At 39.3% G+C, this 27,897-nt stretch overlaps 1 protein-coding gene across 1 annotated transcript; it reads left to right on the top strand.

Moving 5' to 3' along the window:
* Positions 1-63: 63 nt before the first annotated feature.
* On the top strand, positions 64-26,679 carry Cmpk1 (cytidine monophosphate (UMP-CMP) kinase 1). Its single transcript, NM_025647.3, has 6 exons — positions 64-326; positions 17,928-18,074; positions 22,257-22,409; positions 23,860-23,936; positions 24,131-24,227; positions 25,537-26,679. Exons 1-6 carry the CDS (start codon positions 159-161, stop codon positions 25,576-25,578), a joined length of 684 nt encoding a protein of 227 aa, NP_079923.3. The 5' UTR covers positions 64-158; the 3' UTR covers positions 25,579-26,679.
* Positions 26,680-27,897: the final 1,218 nt, after the last annotated feature.

Below are 27,897 nucleotides of genomic sequence, written 5' to 3'. Positions count from 1 at the left end.
GGAACCGCGAGCGGAAGCTGGCGCAGCGCACGGAGGCCCCGCCCCTTCCTGTCACGGCGGCCGGCAGCTGGCGGCGGGGCCCCGGCGCCCGCTCTGCCCGCCCCCTCCCTGCCGCCCCGCCCGCGCCGCCGCGCCGGCCGCTGTCAGAAGCGCGTTGTATGCTGAGCAGCTGTCGTCGGCTGCTCCCGCACGTCCTGGTCCCGAGCTGCCCGCCGCTGACCCGCACACTGCGGCTCTTCCCTCTCCACCTCATGAAGCCGTTGGTCGTGTTCGTTTTGGGCGGGCCCGGTGCGGGCAAGGGGACCCAGTGCGCGCGCATTGTCGAGGTGAGGCCGTGCGGGAGGGCGACGGAGAGCTCCCGGGCTGAGCGGAGCGGGCCGGGGCCGGAGGGAGCAGCCGCGTTGGCGGCCGCGCCCCTCGCTGTGGGGAGCGGACTACGAGTCCCGACGGCCACCGCGCGCCCGGGCCGAGGGGCGTCGAGTCTACGAGTGCTTTGTTTCCGCGCGCCCTTGCTTCCACTCCTGGGATCCGGGTCTTCTCGCTACATCTCTGGCTGTCAGTCTCCGGCTAACCGGCCTCGAGGAACCCGACCCGGATCTTGTGGTAGTTAAAGTGCCGGATTTGTGAGAGCCCAGGCGCTAACCTTTGGCCCAGCTGACAACTCACGCCCTTTTCCTTGGGCGAGTGAGTCACTCACTCTCAGTGAACCTCAGTTGTCTAAGCAAATAAAAAACTCTGCTCTCCGAGAAAGTAAAACACCACCCAACTATAAAATCCTCTTATCATTTTTTAAATAATGTTTGCTTTAGGACTGCAGAGATGGCTGAACGGGTAAGGGCGCCTACCACCACGTTCCATCCCTGAGACCCACAGAGAACCACAACCCCACTCCCGCGAGTTGTCCTATGATGTTCACTCTAGAGCTCAAGGGTTTGCCCACACAAATAACTAAATACAATTAAAGTTTTGACATAAGTTTACCAGTTCCATTCTTTTAGTATTTGAGGTCAGGGGTGGCATGTACACGGAGAGAGGCAAAGACTTTAAACTCAAGCAGGTATGGGTTCTAGCCCGTGTTAGCTGTAGTGATGGACTGTCTTGTTTTTTCTAGCCCCTATGAGCTGTAATGATGCGGTGAGGAAGGCTTAATGGACTGTCTTGGGCAGTGTTTTAAAGGAAAACAAGACAATCAGAAAGAAATGGCAGGGTTGGGGAAAAACACCCAACATTCACCTTTAAATTGAGTGCTTGATAAAAGGTTTTGACCCAGAACTTGATAATTTCTTCTTTTCCTATAAGCCGTGGCCTATATTTGCTTTGTATTTTTTTCCACGTTCATATATTCAGCTCCTGCCCTATAGTCTATTCTCTAAAGAACAACCACAGATAAATAAAGTAATGTGGTCTAAAAGTTGTGTGTTTTACAGTTATGTCTAGAATTACAGATAACTTTGGAAAATCAGTTTAATCACAAAGCACATAGAATTTTTCTCCTTATTTTTACTTCTGTTTGTTTTATCTATTAGAAAGCCAAATGACAAGTGGATGGTTTCAGTTTATAAGTAAAATGATTAAAATATAGATAGCATGGTAAAGGAGGGAGTGAGTCAAAACAGGTAAGCAGTTCAAGACCTGACCCTGCTATTGTTTTTCCTAGCCCCAGAGATTGCTATTGTTTTTCCTAGCCCCAGAGAAGTTACTTTTAGCCTAAGTTACTTTGTAAGAAGGGAGAAAATAGAAATGAAATGTCTTGTTTTGTATCTGTGACTGCTAAATGAGGTCTCACACCTGCACATAGATGCAAATGTTTAAGCTTCCTGGTTTTATTATATTGGTCATTTAATTTATTTTTAGAAAGACACCAGGTTGATTTAATGTACTGCAAGGAACAGCAGGTTGGGTATAAGATAACTATCTGCAACTGGTCATTTTTATTTTAAAGGTGGATTACTTTTTTTTTTTTTTAAAGAGAGTACACTGTCATTCTCTTCACACACCAGAAATGGGCATTGGATCCCATTACAGACGGTTGTGAGCCACCATGTGGTTGCTGGGAATTGAACTCAGGACCTCTGGAAGAGCAGTCAGTGCTCTTAACCTCTAAGCCAACTCTCCAACCCCTAAAGGTGCATTACATTTTAAAACTTGGCTTATGACTTTCATATTGAGTGCATCCAAATACTTTTCTGAACTTATGTCCTTAAATGTCTGTACTCAATCTGATAATTCCCCCATTACTCCACTGGATGAAAAATGTCTGTCCTGAGTGACTGGTATTTCTACTTGGTGAAATGATAGTTGCTAATCCTGTTAATACCTGTTACTTACAGAGTCCTTGATGAGCAGTTACATGAGCTGAAGCTGTGGGCTGTTTGTTTCTGTGTTTGTTCATTTTTCTGGTTGCACTGACAGTGGAACCCAGGGCCCCCCACACATGAAAGGCATGCACTCTATGACAGAGCATCTCTCTTTGTACCGTGTACTTTAAAATTCTCAGTAAGTACTCCCTGCACTCACTCTAACTAAGGCAGGCCTTGAACTTGTGGTTCTCTCGGTTCAATGTCAAAAAGCTGTGATTATAGGCCTGTCCCACCAAGCCAGCTAGAATACATTGTTTTGAATTGTTTGTTGTTGCTTCCAGTTGCCATAAACATCCACCTGATAATCTGCTATTTCAGATGTATAATTTAACAATGACTGTTCCTTAGCTGGTCACATAAACACTGGGATGTCTATAGTCAGGTAAGTTAGGCATTTTTTCCCCATTTTGAGTCTGCATTTTGGCTCAATATTTCATTATGTAGGCAGCTGTGAACATAATCCCCAAAGACGGCAAGCTTAAAATTAATTTTTTTCCTTTAGGGAAAATGTTATAATATATAACTTAATGTTAAATTCATCAACTGTCATCAAAGCAAATTTGGTTCACAGGGTACCTGAAATGTGGTTGATTATAGAAATGTTTCTTTGGAGAGAGCTTATTTTGGTGTTTCAATTCAGGCTGCCAAAAGTTGTGTTGTGTTGTTTGTTTTGAGGTGTAGTCTCTTTATCCTCACTCAGGCTGGCCTCAAACTATTCTCCTGCCTCAGCCTCCCAAGTGCTAGGGTTGGAGTGTGTGCTGCTATGTGCTGTCAGAAGTCCACCTTGGTTTCAGGGATGCAGAACCCTTGAAGTTAGGCAAGGGAGAGTGTTGCCGGGAAGATGGAAGTTTTTCTGGAGCCACACTCCACTTTAGTAATTGTTCCATGGGGAGGGAAGGGGAGGGCATGTAAGATGGAGAGAGAGAGCCTTTTACTGTATCTCCTACTGGGATGAGAAGTTTTGAGGGAGCTTTGGAAATTGACTTCACTCATTCATTTGTAGTGATCCTTTCAGTTTAATTTTATTTTCTAATTATTTCTAAATCTGTGTTCTCTTATACTATTTTCTAAGTCTCTAAAGATTTTATTTGAAGTAAGGAGTCAGTGGAACTATTGTATAATGATGTATTTCTAAGATTCAGGGGGTGCTGTATCATTTACAGTTTCTTTACTTATTCTGTTGTGTGTGCATAAGTATATATGCATGTGCTTTGGTCCATGTCTAGAGGGCAGCTCTGTGGAGTTGGTTTCCCCCACTCACCTTTATGTGAGCTCAGGGATGGAAATCAGGTCATCAGGCCTCACTTGTTAATTTTTAAAAATTAAGCTTTATATTTGTTTTGATCAAAAATAAATTAGAGTGCTGTAACCTAAAGTTATTTTTGAAAATAGTATGCACAATTTTGTGTGGGTTAGTTGGAAAGAATACTTACTTTCTTTTTCATATACTGTGAACATTTTGTTTACGTAAGTAGTGAGTAAAGCTTCTATTTATTATCTGTGTCATGACTTCCTTAAGAGCCTCCTTGAATGGGTGACTCACTCTGTGCTTAGCAAAGTTTTGGATGAGATTGAATTTAGGCATATAGAAATCAAACCTTGATTTTATTTATCTTTTTCTCTGTTGTTGAGCATTGTACCTAGCACATAGTAGGTTGTTGTTGAATAAAAGTGATGACAGAAGACTGTATCATGAAGCTGAATACATTTTAAAAATTTGGTCTCTAGGGGGCACCCAAGTAGCTTTCTGGACCTCACATATGAATAAGACCTATCTTTGAGATGTTTTTGTTTACTCTGAGAGAATGAATGGTAAGTATGCTGAGCAGAATTTTGAAAGATTTTGATTTCAAAATCCAGAACTCGCCCTTTGTATTCAGAAGGCACTAAAGAAAAATCTGGTAGACCTTAAGTTCTATTCTAGTCTTTTAAGGGTAGGATATGGTTAAAGGATGATTTTTTTAAAAAAAAGACAAATTAAAAGCTATAAATAGTCTTTAAAAGAAATGGTTTACAAAACCCTTGCTTTTGGGAGCTAGTGAGATGGCTTTATTGTTAAGAGCACTAGCTACTTTTCCAGTGGACCCACTTAGATTTGTAGCACCCACATGGTGCTCACACGGTCTGTAACTTCAGTTCCAGGGGATCTGACTTCCCCTTTTGACTTTCACAGGCCACAGACTTTCACATGGCACACATACATATATGCAGGCAAAACACTCATATGAGGTTAAAAAGCAACAAAATGTGACTCTATTGAAGAACCACTATTTCTTTAAGAGTGCTTATTGTAAGGTTTTTTTGGTTTGGTTTGGTGGTTTTTGTTTCTACTTTTTTGGTTTTTTGTTTTTTTTGTTTTTGTTGTTGTTGTTTTGTTTTCATTTTGGTTTTGGAGACAGAGATTCTCTTTGTAACTGTCCTGGCTGTCCTGGAATTGGCTTTGTAGACCAGACTGGCCTTGAACTCACAGAGGTCTGCCTGCTTCTGCCTTCTGAGTTGATATTTTAGAAGAGGTGAGAAGAGCTCTACTATACTTTTTCATTTAAAGTGGAAAAGTAACGTCTGGGACAAGTTCAGTTTTTTTTTCATCTAGAGATTACCATTATTTACTGCTTTCCTATCTGTAGCTTTAAAAACAAAACACACCAGGCTTCCTGTTTTAATTTTATGTGTGTGATGAACGTTTGCCTTAATATGCTACTTAAATGCCTGCTGCTTTTGAGGCCAGAAGAATGTGTCAGCTCTCCTGGAACTTTACATACAGTTGTGAGCTGCCGGGTGGGTGCTGGGACCAAACTGCACTGCTCTGTAAGAGCAGCAAATGAGCTGAGCCATCGATTGAAAATATTTAAAATTTTTACATCTAATAGGTTATTCACTTTTCCCCCCAAACTAAATTAATCATGTTTATTTAGTCTCTTAGGGCTTTCCTATATACTTAATAGATTTTTCTTTGTAGCTGCAGAGTATTCTGGATATTGTCATAGCATAGCTGAACCATGTCACTTGATGGCTATTTACAACAGTTTCTATGGGTGTTTTTGCTGTTAATTGTGCTTCAGTGAGTTTTTTTTGAAAATATAACTTTGCATATGGATATTTTGTTTATTGGATTCATAAAAGTGGATTGCTGCCTCAGAGTGTTTGTACTTTAATTGATAATTACTTATGATTACTTGGGGAAAAATTTTGAGTTTTCCAGAGGAACACAGCTATTAAGAGCTGTAATTAAACCTGTAAAACTGTTTATACTTGGAGAACTATCTCACACTCATAAAGGCTGAGAAGCCACCTGAGAGGCCATATGTAAACAGGAGAATCAAAGAAGCTGGTGGTGTCATTTAGAGTTTGAAGATCAGAGAACCTTAAGTTTTCTAGGAGAGCCATTTTTCTCTTTTTCCACCTTTTGTTCTAAAAGTCTCATCAGATTGGATGGTGAGATGAGAACAGCTGATCTGTTTTCTATCCTGCTCTAGTTTCCTGGATTTTAATAACATGTGGGCATCTTCTTGCTGTCATGCCCCTTTCCGTTATTGACTCTATTCCTTTAAACTGTGAGCCCAAGTAAACCCTCCTTTAAGTTGCTTTTTGTCAGATATGTAGGCCTCGAAATGTGAAATTAACAGTGTCAGAGTTCATGGCCTTTGCGAGTCTCAGACCAGGATACCAAAACAACGTCTAGTTTCTCTGGGTTAAGGGAGCTAATAGTAAATTTTATTTTTCCAAGATGGGATTTCTTTGTATAGCCCTGGTTGTTCTGGAACTAGTTCTGTAGACTAGGCTGGCTTTGAGCCTCTACCTTGAGTGCTGGGACCAAAGGCCTGCCCGACCATGTCTGGATCTAATAGTTAAAACACAAAAACAAAACATTAGAACTAGTCAGTCTTTTCCTCAGTCTGCCTGCCCTAAATTGATCTTTTTTCAGTATCAGTTGTTTCCACATCTTTATTCTCTTTGAAATCTTGATTTATTCCTTTTGGGTTGAAGTTTCATGGACCATACATATTTGGTTAATCTAGATATGTTCCAGTTCGAATGCTATTAGAACTGTGTTTGTGGAAGACCTCAAAGTCACACACAAGTACTGCCTTGTAACAGTTGGTTTTGAATTGAAATCAGAGCATTTCTAAAAAATGACTTCAGGGGCTGGAGAGATGGCTCAGCGTTGAGAGAGAGAGTGCTGGCTGCTCTTGCAGGGAACCTGGGATCAGTTCCCAGCACCCACATGGTAGCTCACAGCCATCTTTAACCCCAGTTTCAAAGCATTGGATGCCCTCTGATGGGTACCAGGCACCTAATTGGTGTACTTACATACAGGCAGCTACTGATACAGATGAAATAAAAATACTTTTTTTAAAAAAGGAAAAAATCATGTTAGGGAGGCTTTGCATGGACAGCACCCCCCCCCACCGCCGTGTGTGTGTGTGTGTGTGTGTGTGTGTGTGTGTGTGTGTGTGTGTGTGTGTGTGTGAGAGAGAGAGGGAGAGAGAGAGAGAGAGAGAGAGAGAGACAGGGAGACAGGGAGACAGGGAGACAGAGAGAGAGAGAGAGAGAGAGAGAGAATGAAAGAGCTCATGGAGGCTTGCTGTCTTATTTTTTATGTCATGTTCTGGGTCTTGTTATACTTTTAAGCTAATACCTTAGTTCAGCTGCTGCATGAAAGTGTATTTGCTGTAACATTTCAGTTGCTTTAACCTGCCAAATCAAGAACATTTTTACAGACTAAACATGTGATAAGAGCGTTTAGAAGTTAATAGAGAACAGGTGTAGCTGGAGAGACTCTTTGCTGACAGTTTTGTTCTGCCTGATGAATAAAGTTAACAAAACATCAGTTGGATAAAGGAAAAATCACTAGTTGTAACTTACTATTCCCAGAAAGGTCCTGTGAAACATATTCTCTGTGCCTGGTTTCTGTCAGTCATTTCCAAAAGACCTGTAAGTTGCTTCCATTCACCATTAGAGTATACCACATACTAATAAGTAGATATATTCATTTTTAGATATATAAAAGACTGCTTCCTGCCCACTTCCTGTTTGGAGCTTCCAGAATGGATTAGTCATTGGTGTTTGCTATTGGAAAGCACATGTGTTTAAACGCACAGGATTTACCTGTATAGTTACATATGGTTTAGGTGAATCATAACATGGATTTCCATTTTCTTGGTGTCTACTGAGAGTATAGATGCACTTTAGAAAAAGTTTTGTTCTTGTGGTTGACTTAATGGTTAATTTAGGTTATCAGATGATTATCTTTGTTACTCATTTAGTGGCTGTTGGGCAACACAAGTAGAAATGGTAGTGTTTCAGAAGCAAAGAAAAACAAGCAAATGAGACAAGCAAATGGCCAGAATCTGGCAGGGTCAAGATGGTCAAATACACCTGGTTCTCTGTGTGGGGATGAAGTTTTTGAGGGCATCCCTGTGTTACATGTCCCTGTTGACTTTGAGTCTCCCTTCAAATGTGCAGCAGCAGATTCTGTGAGTCAAAGGTCATAACAGCCCATCTACCTTTAATAGGTAGCATGAGCAAGAAATAAAACTTCGTTATATGATGTCATTGAGTTTGGAGGATTGCTATACCGTAATCTAGCCTTAATTGAATAGTGCATATGCACAGCTTGGCAGCTAGGAGGTGATCAACCTATTTCAGATAATTATTGCTAAGTGCTTAACTGTACTAATACAGGGTATATGCTGGACTTACCTGTGCATTACAGGTATGAGCACAATACTAATGATGAGAAAGCAAAATCCTTTGGAAAGGTAAATTGTATAATGGAGTTCTAGAACAATCCCTGAACTACTCTGAAGTTAATTCACCCCTGATTCCTTTTTTGTGACTAGGGAACTCATTGCTAGATGCTAAAGCCACCATTAGCACTCAGTCCAACAGCATCATCCAAGCATGGGAAGGATACAGCTTTCATAAACTCTAATTTCATATCTGGAAGGTTTCCTCCTGGTATTTCTCTCTCAGTAAATAACCTTCCCTCCTTCCATCACCTCTTCCCACTCAGACCTTAAAGAAGCTTGAATGCTAAAACTGCATATCTGCATTGGTCACCAAAGTTTATTAAGGTCTAATTACGAAGGTCCATTAAGGACGAATTCTCAGTGGAGATCAGGGGACCTGGATCAAGTTTTCTTTGCTAATGCTAGGAAGTCAGCACATTTAGTTTCCCCTGGAACTGGACTTGTAGACAGTTGTGAGCTGTCATGTAGGTGGTGGGAATAGAACTGGGTCCTCCAGAAGAGCAGCTAGTGTTCTTAACCACTGAGCCATCTCTCCAGCCCTGCACCTACAGTTTTAAATTGTAAAACATAATCTCAACCTGCCCCCCTGCCCCCCCCCCCCCCCGCTTTTAATAATATACTGGGAAAGAAAGTTTTTTGGCTTTGGTTTTTTTTTAATTTATTTATTTATTTTATGTATGTGAGTACACTATAGCTGTCTACATCAGATCCTATTACGGATGGTTGTGAACCACCATGTGGTTGAACTAAAAATGAAGGTGATTCTTTTCTATAAGCAGTATTTGATTATTTTGTTGTTGAGAAAGGTTGCTTAGCAGTTCTGATATGTCATTTTGGAGCTTAAGATGGTGTAGGTATGTTGTCCACTATATCTATACACATGGTATTTTTCAAATGTTTTGTTTATAATTTTGAACTCTAATGTCTGGAGCCAGGCCTCATTGAATATGTTTCCTTTTAAACCTTTGGGTAATCTCATGAATTCTAAATTTGCATCTGTTTCTGGGATGTGAAACTGTCCTGTTTTCTGTCTCCGTCTATAACTCTTGACTCCATGCCCATGTGGTGTTGCTGTATTGTACTTTGGTTTCTCCTTTGTTTATGGGATGGATCACTTTTCAGAGAAAATTTTATCTAAACATTTGAGTTGATTTTTGGTTTGGGGGAAGTTCATGGAGACCTTTGTCTAAAGCTGTTATTTTCTTTTAAGATTTTTTTTTAATTTTAAGTTTGTAAGTGGTTTTGCTACATATATACATGTGTGCCATGTGCATGCCTGTGCCTGTGGAAGTCAGGAGAGAATGTCAGATTCTCTGACACTGAAGTTAAAGAAGGTCCTGAGTCACCATATGGGCACTAGGATCTGAGCCTGGGTCCTCTCCAAGAGCAGTGTTTAAGTGCTGAGCCCTTAAGCAGTCATTTTCTAATTGATCTCCTTTCACATTTGATTGTACAGGTTCAGTTTCTCTTTCTCTTAATCAGGTTTAAGGAGGTACAAGATAGTTACAAGCGCTACCTTTGGACAATAGTGAACTGAGTTTATGGTGTTGTTAGAATTGTTAATTTTCAAAAACATTTATTTTTTGCGTATGGGTATGTGGAAGTCAAAGGACAATTTGCAGGAGTTGGTTCTTTCCTTCTATCTTGCTATTGCTAGGGATTGAATACGGTCACCAGGCTTGGTAGCAAGTGACTTTTATCTGCTGAGCCATCTCACCAACCTAGAAATTGGATTATTGAGTCAAAAGATGTGCAAACTGAAACTTAGATTTACTGACAACTCCCTTTCCTCTTCCCTCCCCCATCTCCCCTTACCCTCTCTCCCCTCCCCTTCCCTCCTCTTTTCCAGACAGAATTTTCCTGTTTAGCCCTGCCTATTCTGGAACTCACTTTATAGACCAGGCTGATCTTAGACTAAGATCTCTCTCTACCTGCCTCGGCCTTTCGAGTGCTGAGAGTAAAGGTGTGCGCCATCTCTGCCTGGCTATAAAAAATAGTTTCTTCTAAGCTGTTGCCTATCCTTTGTTGTTGGTTTTTGGTTTTTGGTTTATGTTTTTTCTTATAATTTGAGACAGGGCCTCACATTTTAGCCCAGACTTACCTTGAATCTATTAGGTAGGTAGCACAGGCTAATCTCAAACTGAAGGTAGTCCTCCTGCCTCAGCCTCCTTGGGTCTAGGGTTATAGTTATGAGCTGACACACCAAACTTATTTTGCCTTTATGAAACATAGTCTTGCTATGTAGCCCAGGCTGGCCTTAAATTTCAGATCTTTGTGCCTCCGTTTTCCCAAGTAATTCCTTCATAGTTTTGAAGCCTTTCTTTGTTCAGGAGTTTTTATGGGATCAAATATAAAAACTAGTTATTTGCTTAGCAACACCTGCATATATCTCAGAATTCTTTTTCTTTAGTACTGTTTGCTTTTTGTTTGAGAGCTTTAAGTATCTAGACATTTGCCTATGATGAAATAGGGATCTGACTTTTCTATGAATGGATACCAATTCTATTCATTGAAATGGTGTCCTAGTATCACTTATTCATTTTTTGTCACTGCTTTGTAAGGTTTTTGTTGTTGTTCACTTTTTTAAATATAGGTCTCATGTAGTCCAGATTGACCTCAAACTCACTAGAAAGCTGAGTCTGATCCTCTTGGCTCTTGCTGTCACCTCTCAAGTGCTGGGATTACAGGGTATGTCACTACACTTGCCTCTTCACTTAGGTTTTTTTTTTTTTTTTTTTCTCCTCCTATGGGGTTTGCAGCCCCATAGGAGGAACAACAATATGAACTAACCAGTACCTCCAGAGCTCCCTGGGACTAAACCACCAATCAAAGAAACACATGGTGGGGCTCATGTCTCTAGCTGCATATGTAGCAGAGGGTGGCCTAGTCGGTCATCAGTGGGAGGAGAGGCTTTTGGTTCTGTGAAGGTTCTATGCCCCAATATAGGGGAATGCCAGGGCCAGGAAGCAGGAGTGGGTGGGTTGGGGAGCGGGGGGCGTGGGGGGACTAGGGGGCTTTCGGAGGGGAAACTAGGAAAGGGGATAACATTTGAAATGTAAATAAAGAAAATATCTAACAAAAATATGTTTTCTATTAATCAACAGTATGATACAAAGAGAATTGATATAAGTAACATGGAAAAGGATGGGGAAGGAGAGGAGGAGGATGGGGGTCCTTATGGGTCCTTACACGCTATTTAACCTCTGTGAGTTGTGATATTTTATGAAAAATACGATGATTTTAATAAAGATTAGGTCAAAGGTGTCTTTCAAATAAAATTTTAAAAAAAGATTTATTTATTTAATTATTTATTTAATGTATGTAAGTACACTGTAGCTGTCTTCAGACACATCAGAAGAGGACATTGGATCCTATTACAGATGGTTGTGAGCCGCCTTGTAGTTGTGGCAATTGAGTTCAGTGCATCTGGAAGAGCAGTCAGTGCTTTTAACTGCTGAGCCATCTCTCCAGCCCATCAATCTTCACTGAGTTTTAATGTTGACTATCAACTGTATTCTCATTTACACTGTTTATATATTGTCTCAGAACTTTGTTAGTGCCTATTTTATATGCCAGCAACACACTATTTTAACCATTGTAGTTTTTAAATACTTTATATAGTTAGGCAAGTCCTCATTTGTAATTGTTAATACTATTTTCAATTTTAACTATTTACTTATGCCTATTTTTGGTAAACTTGTCAATAAATCCATTGTTTTTTTTTAAGCAAACAAACATGTCCTGTGTGTAGGTAGTTCAGTGACAGAGCTCCTTGCCTACCATTATCAGAGGCTTTGGGTTTGATCTCCAGCACTATAAAACAAACAGACAAATTCCAATCAGATTTTTAATATCTATCTATCTGCCTGCCTGCCTATCTATCTATCTATCTATCTATCGATCTATTGATCTATCTATCAGTCAGTCAGTCAGGTCTAACTGTGTAGTCCTCATTGGTCTGGAACTTACATTGATCCATCCCCTTTGACTCTACCCAGTAGGAGGTACATTTTTAGATTAATATATAAAAACACAAATGTTTCAGTCGGAATCTTTCATAGGATTCAGTGTTTTTTCTTAACTGCTCTTTGAAAATTTCACATATGTATACAGTGTTTCTGACCCTTTCCTTTCAACTTCCTGAGGTCTTCCTCCCAACTTCATGCTCCCTCTCTTTTTGATAGCCCACTGAATATAATTGATGCTGCCCATATGGACATGAGTGTGGGATCATCCACTGGAGAATGCTTCCTTTTTGTGATTTAGCTTTTGTTTATGTTGTACAATATAGTGGTTTGTTTCTTCATGTAATTCTTACACAGTGCATTTTAAGTTTATTCCTAAATTTGTTTGTGTCACTATTTTTATACATTTTAAAATTTATGAGTGTTTGTGTATACTTGTGGGCAGAAATCAGAGGACAACTTGCTGGAGTTGGTTCTCTCCTTCCACTAAATGGGATCTAGGGATTGAACGTGGGTCCTCAGGCTTAGCAGTAAACTCTTTTACCCACTGGGCCATCTCATTTGTCTTTTTATTACTGTTTTAATGAGATCTTTTTTAATCTGTATATTTTCTTTTAAAATTTTACTTTTTATTTGTGTGAGTGTGAGTATTGGGTAGGGAGACAAGGGTACACATATGTATCATAGTGCCAAAGGACTAATTGTGGAGATCAAAGGATAATTTTGGGGATCACTTGTCTCCTTACACCATGGGTTCTGGAGATTGAACCCAGGTTGTCAACCCTGTGCAACAAATAATTTAGACTCATTGTCCCCATCCCCAAATGAATATTTTCTGATTAGTCACTGCTAGTTGATTGAAAAGTTCTTGATCCATTTAAAAAAAGAGTAAGCAGAAAATATAAGTAAGCAAGAGAAATAAATTCTTATTGTGTCTCACGGTTTTTTGTTTGTTTTTGTTGTTGTTATGCACAGAAATATTTGTATTGCCAGTTTTTGGAACCTCCGTATTTAAGGCTTTGTGCAGGCTTTGGTAGACTTTGGTTTGGTTTTGGTTTTGGAAAGGGTCTCACTGTATAGCCCAAGCTGTCTGGAATTCAGAGAATCCTCTTGTGTGTGCCTCCCAAGTGCTGAATTAAAGATGTGTGCTACTATGCCCAGTGCAAGCCTGTTTTTCAGATGGTTTCTTATTGAACCTGGGGCTTGTCATGTTAGCTAGACTGTGACTGCCCTCTGGTCCCCGTGCTAGGATTATAGACTGTATGGTTATGCCCTACTTTTATGTAGGTACTTGGATCCAAACTCAGGTCCTCTTGTTTGTAAGGCAAGCACTTACTGAGCTATCTCTCTAGATCCCAAAATAATAAGGACTTTGAGGGCTTAGTAGGTAAAGTACTTGCTAGCAAACCTGACCAAAGTTGGATCCTTAGAATGCACATGGTAGAGGAGAATCAGCTTTCAAGATTCAAGCATGCCCACATACATAAACACAAATATAATAAAGGAGTTTTTTTGAGACAGGGTCTCTCTTTATAGCCCAGTGGCCTTGAATTCACAGAGGTTAGCACACTTCTGCCTTTCAAGTAAAGGGATGCGTCACCATATCCAGCAAGAAGTGTTTGTTTTGTTTTAAGACACTGAATAATTTTATTTGCTCAATTGCTTTAAAACTATATTTGTAGCTTATATTCCTGCTGTCTTCCTTCTGTGAAATTAAGGAGAGGCCATATAACATTCTGGTGTCACTTTCTAAACTCCATTTTAATAGAAAGAGGAAGTGCTTGGCATTTGAATCTTCCTGCTTTCAAGGTCCTTGTATTTGTGCATCATTTGTGTCTTAAATTCTGCTTTTTCTTCTTCTTTTCCCTTTTAGACAGGGTTTTACATAGCCAAGATTTGTTTCAAACTCCTGATCCCTCCTGCTTCTGCTTCCTGGGTTCTGAGATCCTAGGTATATACCAGCTCTCCTAATTTTATTTTTTTTATTTTGATTTTTTTGTATAGACCACATCTAATTTTTAAAATTTTGTGTCTGGGATTGTTTTTAACACAGGTCTTGCTGTGTATCCAGGCCAGCCTCCAACGTGGAGTGGTTCTCCTGCCTCTTGACTCCTGAGTGCGGAGATTATAAGTGTCACTATACTCAATTATATTCTATCTATCTATCTATCTATCTATCTATCTATCTATCTATCTATCTATCTATCTATCTATTTTTGTGTGTGTATTTACATATGCTCTTCTGCCCATGCAGTGATCCACACGTGGCAGTCAGAGGACAGCTTGTGGTAGTTGGTTCTCTCCTTCCATTTTGTGGATCCTGTGATCAAACTCAGGTCTTCAAGATTGGTGACAAGTACCTTTACCCACTGAGCCATGTCATGAGCTGACCTTATGTTTGTTTTTTGAGACAGAGTTTCATATACCTTAGGCTATCCTCAAACTTGTTAGAAGCTGGAGATGACCTTGAACTTCTGACCCTCTTGCCTCCACCTCCTAAGTGCTGAGATTGGAAGCCTGTGTCACTATACTTTTTTTTTTTCTCCCAAGACAGGGTTTCTCTGTGTCACCCTGGCTGTCCTGGAACTCATTCTGTAGACCAGGCTGGTGTCAAACTCACAGTGATCCACTTGCCTCTGCCTCCTCAGTGCTGGGATTAAAAATGTGCACCACCACGTGTTTCACTATACCTTTTTTAATGGAGTGTTTTATATTAAATGTAGGGGTTTCATACATGGTAGGTAAGCACTCTGCCAACTCAGCTATATCTGTATCCCATACCTGGCTTTTTTTACTTTAAAATGTTTTAATTGATTAGGAAAGCAACAACAACAGTGTGTTATAGATGTTTTGCCTGGATGTTGTGTCTGTGCACCACATTCATGCAGTGTCTGGAGCCAGAAGAGGGTATCAGAGCTGGAGTCGGAGAGTTGTGAGTCTCCATGTTGGGCCAGGAATTGAGCCCAGGTCCTTTACAAGAGCAGCAAGTGCTCTTAATGACCAAGCCATCCCTCCAGCTCTCTTTTCAACCTCTTAAGAAGAAAAATGAAAACTTAAAGTTTAGACAGATACCCGACATTGGGTTTGGGTATTTGCCACTAGAAAACTATCTTAGTTGAATAATAGCTTATAATTGCAGTCCTTGTAGTTTATAGGATTTATAAGCTGCTGTGCTTATGAATATGAGAACCACTAGGTTTTAATTGCTAAAAAATCAGAGAATGTGAGAAAAAGATGGCTAAGGCTAGAAATAAACCATGCTCGCTTTCTTCAGATCTGCCATCACTGACCACTTAATGACAGCAGAACGCTTTGAAAGTCCAGGTCCATGGTAACTAATATGTAAATCAGGGTTACTTTGCTGCTGTTGAAATTTTGTTAGAGGATGGCTTCAATAAAATCCTTATGAAGAATGTAGTAGAAAAGTGAACCTGGTTAAGAGACTGTAAAAATAGAATGTCCATGAGAAAGTGAAACATAGACCACGGGGTTGACATGGCTGTGCTCAGTTATTTTACTTTGACTTTGTAGGTAATGCCATTTGCTTCTCAGACAAACTGTAAACTTGTCTTACATTGGTGGCCAGAGTGCTTATGCTTTTCTAGAAGACTTAGTTTGGCTCCCAGCACTCGTGGTGTCTGGTGTCGTAGCCATCTATAACTTCAGCTACAGAAGATCCAACACTCTTCTGGCCTTTGCAGACATAACACTCACATACACAGGCCTACACTGTCACATACACATACATATAAAATTTAAAAATAAGATCTAAAAAATTGCTTTTACAAGTACCATTTATGTGTATGTTATATACGTCTATATACATTTATAACTAGTTTTCTTATTTCCCGAAAGAGTGATATATTCCCATTCTAAGACACCAGAAATCTTGCCAGTTTGAGTTCTCTGATGTCAGGAAATGGTGAGTATCGTAAAGTAAATTACCTGCCAGGTTTTTGAATGTGTATGGTTCACACTGCAGCATTACAGAGCACTCTGTATTGGTGATGTTTTCACTGAGTGTGTGCCATCATTAGGGCTGTTTATCTCTGCATTTGTCCAATATTACTACATGCTAAGCACTGGGCCAGAGTAGAGTATCCAGTAAGCAGAAGCTTCCACGTAAAAGCCAAAATAAAAAGTGTGATATGAAGCTGCTATAGTTTTGGATAGAAGTTGCAAATGCTTTTTGAAAATTGTACATAGTAAGTGGGAAGTAGGTCACACTTCATTTTTCATAAAGTCCTTTTTGTACTCAACTTTCAGACATTTGCCTATGCTCAGTGATCAAGCAGGCGATTTCGCAACCAGCGTGGAAGTAATTGAGCAATTTTACATTTCTATTTTCTGAAAATAACAGGAGTTCTTTAAACCGATTGCAATTTTAGCATTTCTGTTAAATTCTCTTACTAGAAGCACTTATAGGAATGAGACAGAAACATGATGATATGTGGGTTTTTTTTTTTAATTCTCATCCAAATTTTATCTAAGTTCAGGCAGCAAATAACCTTTTTAGAGTTTATTTTCCTTTTCTGATAGCATTATTGCTACCTTACTATTTAGTGAGCAAGAACAAAAATAACCGATACTTTCAGGAAGTAGAATAGGGATAAAGATGTATCAGAAAGCTCATTTATAGCTTTGGTCATTTGGAGCTTTTTTAAAAACTCAATTGAAGTACTTTTTTTTTTTTTTTTTGCCTCAAATTCAGAGTTCTGCCCCAGCCTCTTGATACATACTACCACACTGGGTAGGAAACACTTGTTTTGTTTTGTTTAAGATTTATTTTATGTAAATGAGAACACTGTAGCTGTCTTCAGACACACTGGAAGAGGGCATCAGATCCCTTTACAGTTGGTTGTGAGCCACCATGTAGTTGCTTGGAATTGAATTCAGGACCTCTGGAAGAACAGTCAGTGCTCTTAACTGCAGAGCCATCTTTCCAGCCCAGGAAACACTTTTAAGAGTTGGGTAATGGTGTGGGCTGTCTCACACCTTAACCTTCAAGTTATAAAGTATATATACAAGATAAAAACTCACTGAAGGAGTCTTAAGAATTTAGACTGATGTATGTTGTATGACTATGTAATAAATATGAGTATCCTAAAATTTGAGAGTGGGTTGTGCCATTCTTTTTGTTTCATGTAAACTCATATGGGGAAGCTTTTCATTTTTCAGGATCTTTCCTTAAGACTGTTGGCTCCTATTGCACTAAAGCAGTAGCAGTGCAATACTTTCATGTCTTTGTGACTTAAGTGCAAGGCCATGTGCACAACTTAGTTTCAGAAGAGTATATCACCTAATGACGTTGTAGTCATTTTAGTTTGTATAGATAGATATGTTTATGGTGTTAACTCAGCAATGTTTCTGTTCAGTCTTTGTCCTTATAACAAGTGTCACTTAACAATGGAAATGGGCAGTTTTGTTCAAACACCATTAGAGTATACTTGTACAAACCAAATTTTTACACACACACACACACACATATGTTAGTCAGTCAGTTTAGACATGTTGACTTTTTTATCTTGAGTCTCAGATTTTTGGTAGATATTTTCATTCTTACATTTAAACTGTGTTAGTGAAAAGTACAGTGAAACATCAATGTTTTGACTAGTTAGATGTTGAGATGATTTTATTGTGACTAAACATGGTTGTGGAAGAAGGGTAAGGATGTTTACTAATAGGCAAACTGGAATATGTGAAATCTCTTAAATTTTTCTTTAGTATTTACCCCATAAGCAAAACTACTTTATCGTACAAAATTATAAATATAAATGAACACAAAATTATGTGTATTCCTGTCACTGGATTGAATGAATTCTGATATTTCTATATGTTGTTTGTTCCAGAAATACGGCTACACACACCTTTCTGCAGGAGAGCTTCTTCGTGATGAAAGGAAGAATCCAGACTCACAGTATGGTGAACTTATTGAAAAGTACATTAAAGAAGGAAAGATTGTACCAGTTGAGATAACCATCAGTTTATTAAAGAGGGTAAGAAGCATGAATACCAACCTGCTCAAACTACCAAGGACACAGAAACTAAATTCACCTTCATTTGAATAATGAAAAACTAGACTATTAAATTTCCTGATTATGGAAGGTAGTGTGGTCTTTGAAAATGGCAGTGTTGGAAGCTGCTTTCACTGTGAAGAAATTGACAGTAACCAGGATTCTCTGCCTTGGTCTAAGAACAGCTATAGTCCAGCTTAAGGTACACATGGTTATACTTGCTTTTGCTTTTTTTTTTAAAAAGATTATTTATTTATTATATGTAAGTACACTATAGCTGTTTTCAGACACTCCAGAAGAGGGCATCAGATCTCATTACAGATGGTTGTGAGCCACCATGTGGTTGCTGAGATTTGAACTCAGGACCTTTGGAAGAGCAGTCAATGCTCTTAACCGCAGAGCCATCTCTCCAGCGCTTGGTTTTGTTTTTGAAACAGTCTTATGTATCCCAGGCTGACCTGGAAGTTACCTAGTCAGGGATATTCCTGCTTCTGACTGTTAGGATTCCAGGCACTGGACCCATCCCTGCCAGCATGCAGTAGTTCTCTCCTGTTGTGGTTATTCTCCCCTTTCATGCTCTGTCCTCCCTTTTCTTGAATGTCTGTGTTTTCTCCTTCTCTGATTCCCACTCAGTTTTCTCATTGTTGATATTCTGTTTAAAAGTCTCCTTATTTTCCTGATGAATGCATTGCTATTTTCACTGTGAGATTTGAAAAAATATATACCTTGGTAGGCAATGCTTTCCTGCAGGTCCCTAAGACTAGTCAGTAACAGATATTTTGACATAAGAAAATCAGCGAAACAGAATTGCATTGTTGGGAACAGGAAGCAATAAATGGATCTCAGTAGTGAATCTTGGGTGTAACTGGAGACACTTGCAGTGTAGAGTGGCTCTTACACAGTCTGCCTCAGCCTGAACAACCAGCTTCCTTTCCAGAGTAAGTAACTCTCCCGTCCTGTCCTCTGACCCTGATGCCTTTCTCTGCATTATAGGCATGATCATTATGAAAGGGCAGTCGACATCTCCATGGAAACTACTCTTTTTGGTGTGTGGTACTGGGGATGGAATATAGGGGCTTTGAGCATGCCTGGCAAGCACTCTTGTCCCTGAGCTTCATCCTTTTTTTTTAAAAAAAAAAAAAAAATTTCTGTCTTTGAGACAGGCTATTACCAGGTTTCCCAGTTGGCTTTGAACTCACTCTATAGCCCAGGTAGTTCTTGAACTTGGAGTCTTCCAACATCAGCTGTTGTCACAGGCAGAACTCTCACTGCATGTTATCAGTGATTGGCCCTGTATAGCCCAGGGGATACTTTTAGTCTTTAATGTTCCTCCTACATTTAAGTCTTAATAAATGTCTCTTTGAAACAAACTCTACCATTTCTTGTACCACCATTTCTGTTCATTCTCTTCCTACTTAAGGAACTTCCATTTTTCAGTCTCTTGATTTTTTTTTTTTCCTTTGCAAGTTTTCTAAATTACTATGCTTCTAAGAGTTTGGTTCTCTTGAGCTCTCATTGTATATATTCCTTGTTGGGTTGTTTAAACGATGCCCATGTTTTCATTGTGCCAATGCTGCTGAACTCTAGAGTTTTGCACAGACAGACCTTTGTTTAGCTTCCAGACATATGCCTATCAGGATGCTATCTAAATTATCCATAAATGTCTCAGTCATACCAGAAGCTAAATGTGTCACCCAAAGGATGATGTTTATTTCCTGATTTGGCTGTTGGTTGGATTGACTACCCAACTCTTTAGTGAGAGGATCTCTCATTCACTCCTGTTCATTTTCTGTCTATCACTAAAATCACTTGAATCTTTTAATGTTGTTTCTTTTCCATCCTATCTCCCGCCACTCTCGATATATGTCCTAACATTCATTTGTACCAGCTTGCCTCAGATTCACCAAAGCTGCCATGCTTTCTTCTTTCCAACCATCATATCCCTGCTTCCCACTGTCTAGCAATCCATGCTGCCATGCTGCTTGTTAGTTAGGAAGCAACTCCACTGCCAACCCTTTGGTCAAGCTTTCTCATAGTCTCTAAAGACTTAATGTTTCTTGTCTTAAGAGCATCCTTTGCTGTCCGAGGACTTAGCATGTTATATGTAGCTGTTACCCACTATATATATTGTGAACCCTCCAAGGGCAAGGGCAAGGGCAGTGACCTCTATCTGATAGTAGATTCAAAGGAATGTATGCTGAGTGAACATGTTTGATGTGGCTTCTCCAGAGACCTCCTGCCGTAATTGAGGTAGGAATGCTGTAGCAGGAACTTAACACTGTTTCATAATAGGTTTGTGAAATTAGAGCAGCTGGATTCTGAGATAAAGCTAACTTAAGGTCCTGGCAATGCTCTTCTTGTGCAGCGAGAACACTTAGCTTATGGAGAGCAATGCAAGTCAGTGTGCTTTAGACTAAAGGTGCTAAAGCTTGTTAGCAGGGTGCATCTGCAGTGGATGGAGGTGCCGAGGATTCACACAGATTAAAGAGTACACCTACTGTTCATATTACTCCCATATTTTACATAAGTAATGTCTTTAGAAAAAGATGAGATATAGATATGTTTTTACAATCTTTCTGAATGTGTTACACCTTGTGCTGTCTGTGTTTGGGGGCAGCCAATGCCACTTAGGTATAATTAGTTTGACTTTAAAAAATTTTTTATTTTATTTATTATTTATTTTGTTTTTGAGACAGGGTTTATGTAGCTCTGGCTGTCCTGAAGCTCTCTATATAGACCAGGCTAGACTTATGTCTCTGCCTCTTGAATGCTAGGATTAGAGGTATACACCACCACACCGGGCCAGTTTTTTATTTTAGCATTGACTCTTAAATAATGCTAACAAGTTGGCAGGTCTGTGATTGGGCAGCTAAGGCCAGAGAAATCTTAGTCAAGGCTCACCTGAGCTATGGATGAGTTCAAGGTCAACCTGGTGAATTCAGTGGGACCATGCTCAATAAATAAATAAACAAACAAAAAGTAAAAAGATGGGATATTGCACAGTAATAGAGTGCTTTCCTAGCTTCTAGCTATTAGATTTGATTTATAGTAAATTTGAGCCCTAATAGAAAGAGCATGTTTTCAGCAGTGAGTGGTGGTGCACACATATAGCCCTAGTTCTTCAAGTTGGAAATCAGACCATGTTACGTAGTGAGTTCCTGTCTGAAAAAACAAACAAACAAAAACCCAGCTACTACCTCCTATAACACAGTGATTTAGAGAGAAACATGGGGCAATGCAGGGTCTTTAGACGTTAGAGCAAAGCTCTAAGTGGTAATTTGTATGAGAAGGTAGTATACACCGTGCTGACCAGCTGTCACTGTACCAGCATTTTAGTTACGTGGACACAGGGTTTTGGCCCACTGGTCAGGATGCTAGGTGGCAGTGATACACACAGTAAGGAAGACTACTACTCTTGGCCCGGAAGCAAAAAGATAAAAGGGCCAGGATCCAATAGTCCCCTTTAGAAGTGTATTCCCAATGATCTATGAGGCCACTCTTTTTTGTTTGTTTGTTTGTTTTTGTTTTTTTGTTTTTCAAACAGGGTTTCTGTGTGCAGCTCTGGCTGTCCTGGAACTCACTCTGTAGACCAGGCTGGCCTCGGAACTCAGAAATCTGCCTGCCTCTGCCTCTGCCTCCTAAGTGCTGGGATTAAAGGCGTGTGCCACCATGCTTGGGGAGGCCACTCTCTTAAAGGTAGGCCCAACCCAGAGACCAAGCTTTTAGCAAACACATGAACATTCAGAGGACATTCAACATTCACTATAGGACATCTTTCATAAGATATAGAAGCTACAGAAGTGGGGGAGCGAGAGGAATAGGGGAACACATACCTATAGTCTTACCAGGAAGTAGCCATATCAAGAAGTTGGCTCACTTCTGCCTAGGCTGTTTCCCTATGTACCTTCCACTCTTGCAGCTTAGGGAAAAGTAGCAAATAGCCATCTGCCTGCTCTTCTTTTTAAGAAATTGTCTTGTAGCTGGGCGTGGTGGTGCATACCTTTGATATGCAGAAGCATGCAGATCTCTGAGTTCGAGGCCATCCTAGTATATAGAGTGAGTTCCAGGACTGCCAGGACTATATGGAGAAAAAAAAAGGGGTGGGGGTGCTGAGAAATTGCCCTTTGTTGATACAGTATTAAGCCTAAGTCTTTTTGTCTTTAGGAAATGGACCAAACAATGGCTGCCAATGCTCAGAAGAATAAATTCTTGATTGATGGATTTCCAAGAAATCAAGACAACCTTCAAGGTTGGAACAAAACCATGGATGGAAAAGCAGATGTATCTTTTGTTCTGTTTTTTGACTGTAATAATGAGGTAATGAACATATTCATCTGTCCACATGGGCTTCAAGCTATAGATTGTCAGCTGTTAGAGAAAAATGGCAAATTTACATTTTCTGTTGGCAGCAATATATATATCTAGTGAGTGAATAGACTGGGTGTGCAGAACAGCATCGCCTTGTTAATAGAATATTGAGGGCTATTAGTATTGTCAGCTTTGTGACCCTAAGGCTTGCTTTATTTTCTCTATATAAGAAGAGTCAAATTGTCTTGTTTGTTTCTTTGTTTTAATAAACATCATATAGAGTAACATTAGGTTATGAAGCGGAAGTGCTGCTCGAATGTGTACTGCTTGAAATGGTTTGTTGTTTACTGGAAGATGCATAGGTCTGGAAAGGTGGAGAGGCCTACTATTGTTGGGGAATTTGTCTTCTAAGAATAAGATGACTTGGAAAATAGCAAGAATAAATTCTCTGTTCCCACCCCCAACACGTCTAATAGCAAACCCAGACATACCTTTGAATAAGTAAATAAATTTCTCAGAACCATTAATTAAAAAGCTTGACTCTATTGGACAGCCACTATGCTATAAATTTTATTACATTGATGCCAACAGTCTGAATCTGAAGTAGTGCCTTGAAGGAAGTTGGCTATTCTTAGGTTGAATTGTAAATGTGCCTCTGGTAAAGGCTTGCCACAGCCTTTGAGTTGTTTTAAAAAGTAACTCCTTCTCCCAACTCTTAAAAATATGTTTTCGGGGCTGGTGAGATGGCTCAGTGGGTAAGGGCACCCGACTGCTCTTCCGAAGGTCCGAAGTTCAAATCCCAGCAACCACATGGTGTCTCACAACCACCTGTAATGAGATCTGATTCCCTCTTCTGGTATATCTGAAGACAACTACAGTGTACTTACATATAATAAATAAATCTTTAAAAAAAAAAAAATTAAAAAAAAAAAAAAAAAAAAAAAAAAAAAAAAAAAAATATGTTTTCACTTATTCTTCAAAGTTAACTTTAGAATGTTACCACAGCTTTATAACTAAGGAATGTTTATTCACGATTAACAAGAGATGCTTTATTCAAAAATGTTGACTCAAATATTTGGATATTTTTGGAATTATTGTAAGTAAGCAAAAATGGTACAAAGTTTGAGGCACATAATTCATACCTAATAAGTTAATAATATGTCCGAGATGAAGCCATACCCACACAGATCTTCTTTTTATTGCAGTTTGAAAAAAATCCAGCAGGAAAAACTGAGTCATGAATGAATTCTTATTATGATCTGTACTTATTTAACCTAGTTTATATAAATTGAACCACATGTTTAAATTTAAAAAGATTTTGCATGTTGATTAATGAGTTAGACACATTGAGTTTAATGCAGGATTTGTGGGGGGGGGTTCTGTTTTGTTTTAGTTTCTTCAAAATATTTTCTTCTTTGCTTTTCTTTTAATATAACTTTTTACTTCTGTCTCTCTTTAGATCTGTATTGAACGATGTCTTGAAAGGGGAAAAAGTAGTGGTAGGAGTGACGACAACAGAGAGAGCTTGGAAAAGAGGTACCTCTCAGGCCTCCCCTCACCACCTCACTCCTGCCCTGCTCGTGGGGACCAGTTCTGTTCTGTTCATTCTCACATAGGCACAGTGGCTTTTGTAGAGAGAGAAAGCAGCAGACTTGCTTATCACCCTTTCTGTAATGTGGAAGAGGGAGGACAATTAACCTACAGCCATGAAATAATTGTTTCTTTTGCAGAATTCAGACTTACCTTGAATCAACGAAACCAATTATTGACTTATATGAAGAAATGGGGAAAGTCAAGAAGATAGATGCTTCTAAGTCTGTTGATGAAGTAAGTGTGTCTGTTTGTCTTTGTAGCAAACAAAACATGTGACCATTGGGGAGGCATGAGAAAAGATAGTCTAAGGGAGAGTACTTTTAAGACATTTGAGGCGAACTGTGAAATTTGTTGTTGTTGTTGTTTTTTCTTTTTAGTAAGTCTAAAAATGGGTTTAGCAACAGTAGACCTGTTTTTCACAAGAAATGGTGGTTTATTAATTCCAAACCTCTTTCTACAAACAGGGAAAGATTGGTATTTTCAGTATAATGATTTGGATCTTGTTCATTGTTAAAATCTGTAGCACAACTGGCATGTCATAGCCAAGAGCCCCGGTTGTTCTCTTAGAGAGCACAGAGCTCCCTCCCGAGGTGCATGCCGGTTTCCTAGGATGCAGCTCTCTGTCTTGCTCAGACCTCAGTGTCTGTAAACCCCGCCTGCAGACCCTCCTCCTGCTTCTCAGTCCATCTTAGCTCCCTTTCCCCAGTTCTCGCAGTCTTGCTTCTCTTCCCAGAGGAGAACTCACTGAGGAAATCTCACTGCCACTGCCTGTAGTCAGTACATGAGACGACTTGGACTTTTAGAGCCAAACTGAGATTCGTCTTTTGACTTTATATTTTACCAGACGACTTGCAGCCCATCAAGAAGCACATTTAGTCCAAAAGCATTAATAAAATGGAAGGCAAAATGGTCAGTTTTATGCTTCATTTGTATTACTGATACAGTAAAATAAATGAAATTAAGAAATTAAAGGCCAGGCGTGGATGCGCACGCCTTTAATCCTAGCACTCGGGAGGCAGAGGCAGGCGGATTTCTGAGTTCGAGGCCAGCCTGGTCTACAAAGTGAGTTCCAGGACAGCCAGGGCTGTACAGAGAAACCCTGTCTCGAAAAAAAACAAAAACAAAAAAAAAAAAAAAAGAAATTATAATGTTAGCTGGGCATGGTGGCGCACGCCTTTAATCCCAGCACTTGGGAAGAAGCAGAGGCAGAGGAGGCAGAGGAGGCAGAGGCAGGTGGATTTCTGAGTTCGAGGCCAGCTTGGTCTACAGAGTGAGTTCCAGGACAGCCAGGGCTACACAGAGAAACCCTGTCTTAAACACCCCTCCCCCCAAATAAATAAATAAATAAATAAATAAATAAATTACAATGTTTAAAATCAATACAAAATTGATGTCTTTTTAACAGGAACTTAGCTGTACAATCTTTTATCTGTATTTTGTTTTATTTTTTAATTTTGGCGTTGAGAATTTAACCCAGGACCTCATACATGCTACACTGTGTTTTAACAATATCTGCTTTTAAAATTGTCTTTTTCCTCTACAGGTTTTTGGTGAAGTTGTGAAGATTTTTGACAAAGAAGGCTAACTAACCCTGAAGGCATCTTTGAAATCATGCTTGAATATTGCTTTGATAGCTGCTATCACAGCCCCTTTTAAGGCAGTTTTAACCTTTCAAGATTACATCTCAATTAATGTCTAGAAATATATAGTAAGACAAATTAAATTATGTGTTTTTTTTTTATTTGTGGTCACAGTACACAGTGAATTCAGGTTTAAATCATTTTAGGTATTATGGTGCTCACAAAATGAAGAAGGGTATCAGCTAATTCTTGTTTGTGGTAAAGACTACCCCTTTTATCCCTTTTATGTCTGTGCCTTCGGTGAGTTAATTTTTTTTAGTATGCATGTATATCCCTTTGGTAATTGCAGTATATTGGGATTTGAGATTTCCACTTCCTCTTGCTTCACATTTAAAATTTTCAACCTGCTAAGTGAATTTGTGGACCAAATTTAAAGGAACTTTATGTGTAGCTGGCTCTTGCTCAAGGTGTTTAGTAAACATACTCATAAAATGGACTCCTAGCAATGCTCTGTTTATCAGATGACTGACCATTTCCTGTTGAAAGTTAAAACTTAGAGACTGATTTACTACAGCTTGTGCAACGTTGTATGATAGTGCATAGTCTTTGCTTCCAAGGTTTGAGTCAGGGCACGGGGCTTCAGAGCCTGGGCAGGATTGTCAGCTTTCTTCTGACATAGTCTGTGGGGCAAGGGTCACAAGTAGTGACTTGTATTCCTGTGCTCTGTGACACAGGACTGACTAGTCATCATAAAGTGATGTAACAAGAGTTCCTACCAGTAGACCCTTGACATGCATTCACTAGTTTATGGTAATTTGATTCAGTTCTTGTTTTAGTAATAGTTAAAAAGTTTTTTTGTTTTGTTTTCTTAGACTAAATATAGAGTTAGAGTAAATTAGATAAAGCAATCTAATGGTTAAAATTCCCATTTGTATTTTATTTTCTGGAATATGTTTTTCATGGTTACTTGTTTTAAAAGATTTTAAAAATCATTGCACTTTGGTCAGAAAAAATAATAAATATATCTTATAAATGTTTGATTCCCTTACTGCTTGCTTTTTCAATAAAGTTTGAAGTCCAAGTGATTTTCTTTCTTTAAAAAATTAAAAATGTTTTCTTTTTTCTTTTTTAAAAAAGATTTATTTATTATTATACATAAGTACACTGTAGCTGTCTTCAGACGTGCCAGAAGAGGGCATCAGATCTCATTATGGGTGGTTGCGAGCCACCATGTGGTTGCTGGGATTTGAACCCAGGACTTTCAGAACAGCAGTCTTACCAGCTGAGCCATTTTGCCATTTTGCCAGCTCCCTGTTTTCTTTTTTTGTTTGTTCTTTATTTCCTATCCCTAAAGCTGAGTGGTAAAACTAAGGTTCTTTTTTTTTTTTTTTAATGTTTATGAATGTTTTGTCTGCATGTATGTTTGTGTACCATGTCCATTCCTGGTGCCCACAAAAGTCAGAAGGTGTCGGATCTCCTGCTGCTAGAGTTATAGAAAATTGTGAGTTGCCGTGTAGGTGCTTGGGACAACCCAGGTCCTCTGCCAAAGCTGCAAATGCTTTTCACCTTTGAGTGAACGTCTGTCCAGTCCATACGTCTGTCCAGTCCATGTCTGAGTTTCTTAAGAGAGAGATTGGAGTGTCCCTCATTGCAGCGCTTACACTGTTCAGTACACAGTGTTACATAGAACACAGACTTTATAATTAGATTTTATATTTAAATTTATTGGGAATAGTAAGAACAAGTTAATGGACTTTTAAAAATAATGCATTTCTATGTGTCTTTCAAAACACTACTTGTCATTAGAAGACAAACTATCCCTTCCTACTATAGCATATTGACCACACACTTACATTCAGTCTGTCTTGGTTCTTGGAAGATTATAGTGAATTTTTGTCTCATATTTCAATCCAGTGGAGCAGAGGTTTTATTGATGATTAATCACACAGCTATGAAATGAAGGGAGGGTACAGACTTTCCGTTCATGCAAGTGAGGAAATTCACCAGCTGGGAATGTAGATATTCTACCGATGACTACAAGAACACCCTTCAGGTGTTTTGTGTCATCAAAATCTCTCTGGCATTTGCAACAGACAAACAACCCACTGTAGTTTCTGACTTATGAATAAGTTTGCTTTTTAAGTAGAATAATATGTTGGCAATATTGAGTTTTGGAGTTGATGAGCTACATCTGACTTTGCTAGTTTAGTCGTTCTGTTTATCAAAGATGCAGTACTGAGAAGCTTTTGCGAGTCTTGAAGGACTTTACTTTTGGGCCTTGCTATATCTTAAAACTTACTGTCATTTCCATGTTCTAGTGTTGG

The sequence above is a fragment of the Mus musculus genome, chromosome 4, assembly GCF_000001635.26.
Source record: "Mus musculus strain C57BL/6J chromosome 4, GRCm38.p6 C57BL/6J".
Classification (NCBI taxonomy): Eukaryota; Metazoa; Chordata; class Mammalia; order Rodentia; family Muridae; genus Mus; species Mus musculus.
This window is presented reverse-complemented; position numbering and strand designations above follow the sequence as displayed.

What these genes read in the sequence shown, in the direction of transcription:
- Cmpk1 (NM_025647.3), top strand. Translation starts at nt 159, where the DNA reads ATGCTGAGCAGCTGTCGTCGGCTGCTCCCGCACGTCCTGGTCCCGAGC. An exon ending in CCATCAGTTTATTAAAGAGG is followed by an intron (nt 18,075 to 22,256) that starts GTAAGAAGCATG and finishes TTTTGTCTTTAG; the next exon opens with GAAATGGACCAAACAATGGC. An exon ending in AGAGAGAGCTTGGAAAAGAG is followed by an intron (nt 23,937 to 24,130) that starts GTACCTCTCAGG and finishes TTTCTTTTGCAG; the next exon opens with AATTCAGACTTACCTTGAAT.